Here is a 1378-nt window from a genome sequence, read left to right on the forward strand (position 1 = left end):
AGGATCTCATGGCCTCTAAGGCCATAGTAGCCGGTACTGTGCAGGACACTCTGAGAGAGGATCTTCCTGCCATGCTTCCGCACTTTCTTGAGCACAACACTCTTATAGGGGGAGCGGTACCCGGAGTCATCGAGGATCCGGCGCAGGCGAGGATGGAATTGAGTCAACCGATCATCTAGGCGGTCCCAAGCAATGATGGGATAACGAAGTCGGGACCACTCGCGCCGTGCGGTTTCCTTCCGGTGCTTCTCGCAGAACCGCAGCTGCTCGCGGACCCGCATGCGATTGTTGGCGGCATGGAACGCACTGGAGGCCTCCACCTCGACCACAGAATTGCACACTGGGCACATGGCGGTCACTGTTGAGGACGGAGATGGTGTGCGGGGTTTCGCATTCGGCGTGGCCGGATCATCTGCTGGTTGGGGTTGTCCGCCGGGATAGCGATGTGAAGTTTCGAGGGGTGTGGGCGGCTTCGATATTGGAAGGGGTTCACCAGCCGACGCAAGACCTGGTAGGCTCGCATGGCATCAGCAAATACCCATTGCAACACACACATTCTACGCATGGGCGCGCTTACATTTCCCCTCTTGCCTCAGCTTGTCGGTGGGAGGGTTGCTTGCGTGCGTATTCCGAAGTTTTGTGCACCATCGCTGCCGCAATGAGCCGAGCTGTCTGTGTGGAAACCGCTCCTCGATCTCCGGCCAAGAGAAGCCGTCCCGCTTCAGGGCCATTAGACGGTTGTCCTCCTCTCGAGTCCAGCGACGTCTTTTCCCATCCAGACCCTCGACCTTCCGTTCGCTGCAATCTCTCTCGGTGTCAGCCGCGGCTGTCGTCTCACTCGCGAGATCTGAGGCGGTCATTGGACGGCCCGTGACCATCTCGAAAACGACTTGGGCCACTGTAGATGAAAGCATCACGGCTTCCCCTCGGGCCAACAACGGAAGAGGGCAACTACGCGTCTCGTCATCAATAGGAGGTCGGGAGTGGGCGTATGTGTCCGGTCCATGATTAGTGTTCGGGGGGGTCGTGTAAGGGTCCTTCGCAGTCGTCGTTCGCACCCTGCTGTCTTCCCGTTCGGCACCTTCACGACCTGCAGCGGCTGCTGCCCTTGGGATCCGAAACCGAGGACGGCGCGACGCAGCGTCGGATGGCGGTGTGGGAAGCCTGCGACGCTTCGATGGCGGTTTCGTTGGATCATCCTCTTCGCTGCTCGCACGGTAGTCGTCGTCCGTATCGTCGGAGTGTGCGCTCGAGCTACCCGTGTCGGACATGGTCGTGTCGTCTTCGACACACTGCACGGGTTTCCCGGGAAGCTTACAGTCCTGGGTATTGGGGACCTCACGCCTCGATAGTGCACGGCTCTTCCGTTGGCGGGTCC

General features: G+C 59.9%; 1 protein-coding gene across 1 annotated transcript; it reads right to left on the minus strand.

Moving 5' to 3' along the window:
* Positions 1-15: 15 nt before the first annotated feature.
* HCAG_09137 (predicted protein) lies at positions 16-1271 on the minus strand (the record flags this gene model as incomplete). The annotated part of the gene is made up of 3 exons (XM_001535882.1): positions 16-36; positions 84-508; positions 578-1271. The coding sequence occupies 3 exons, from the start codon at positions 1269-1271 to the stop codon at positions 16-18; spliced, it is 1140 nt and encodes a 379-aa protein (XP_001535932.1).
* Between the last annotated feature and the right edge of the window lie 107 nt (positions 1272-1378).

Source organism: Histoplasma capsulatum, genomic scaffold, assembly GCF_000149585.1.
Source record: "Histoplasma capsulatum NAm1 scaffold_25 genomic scaffold, whole genome shotgun sequence".
NCBI lineage: Eukaryota > Fungi > Ascomycota > Eurotiomycetes > Onygenales > Ajellomycetaceae > Histoplasma > Histoplasma mississippiense.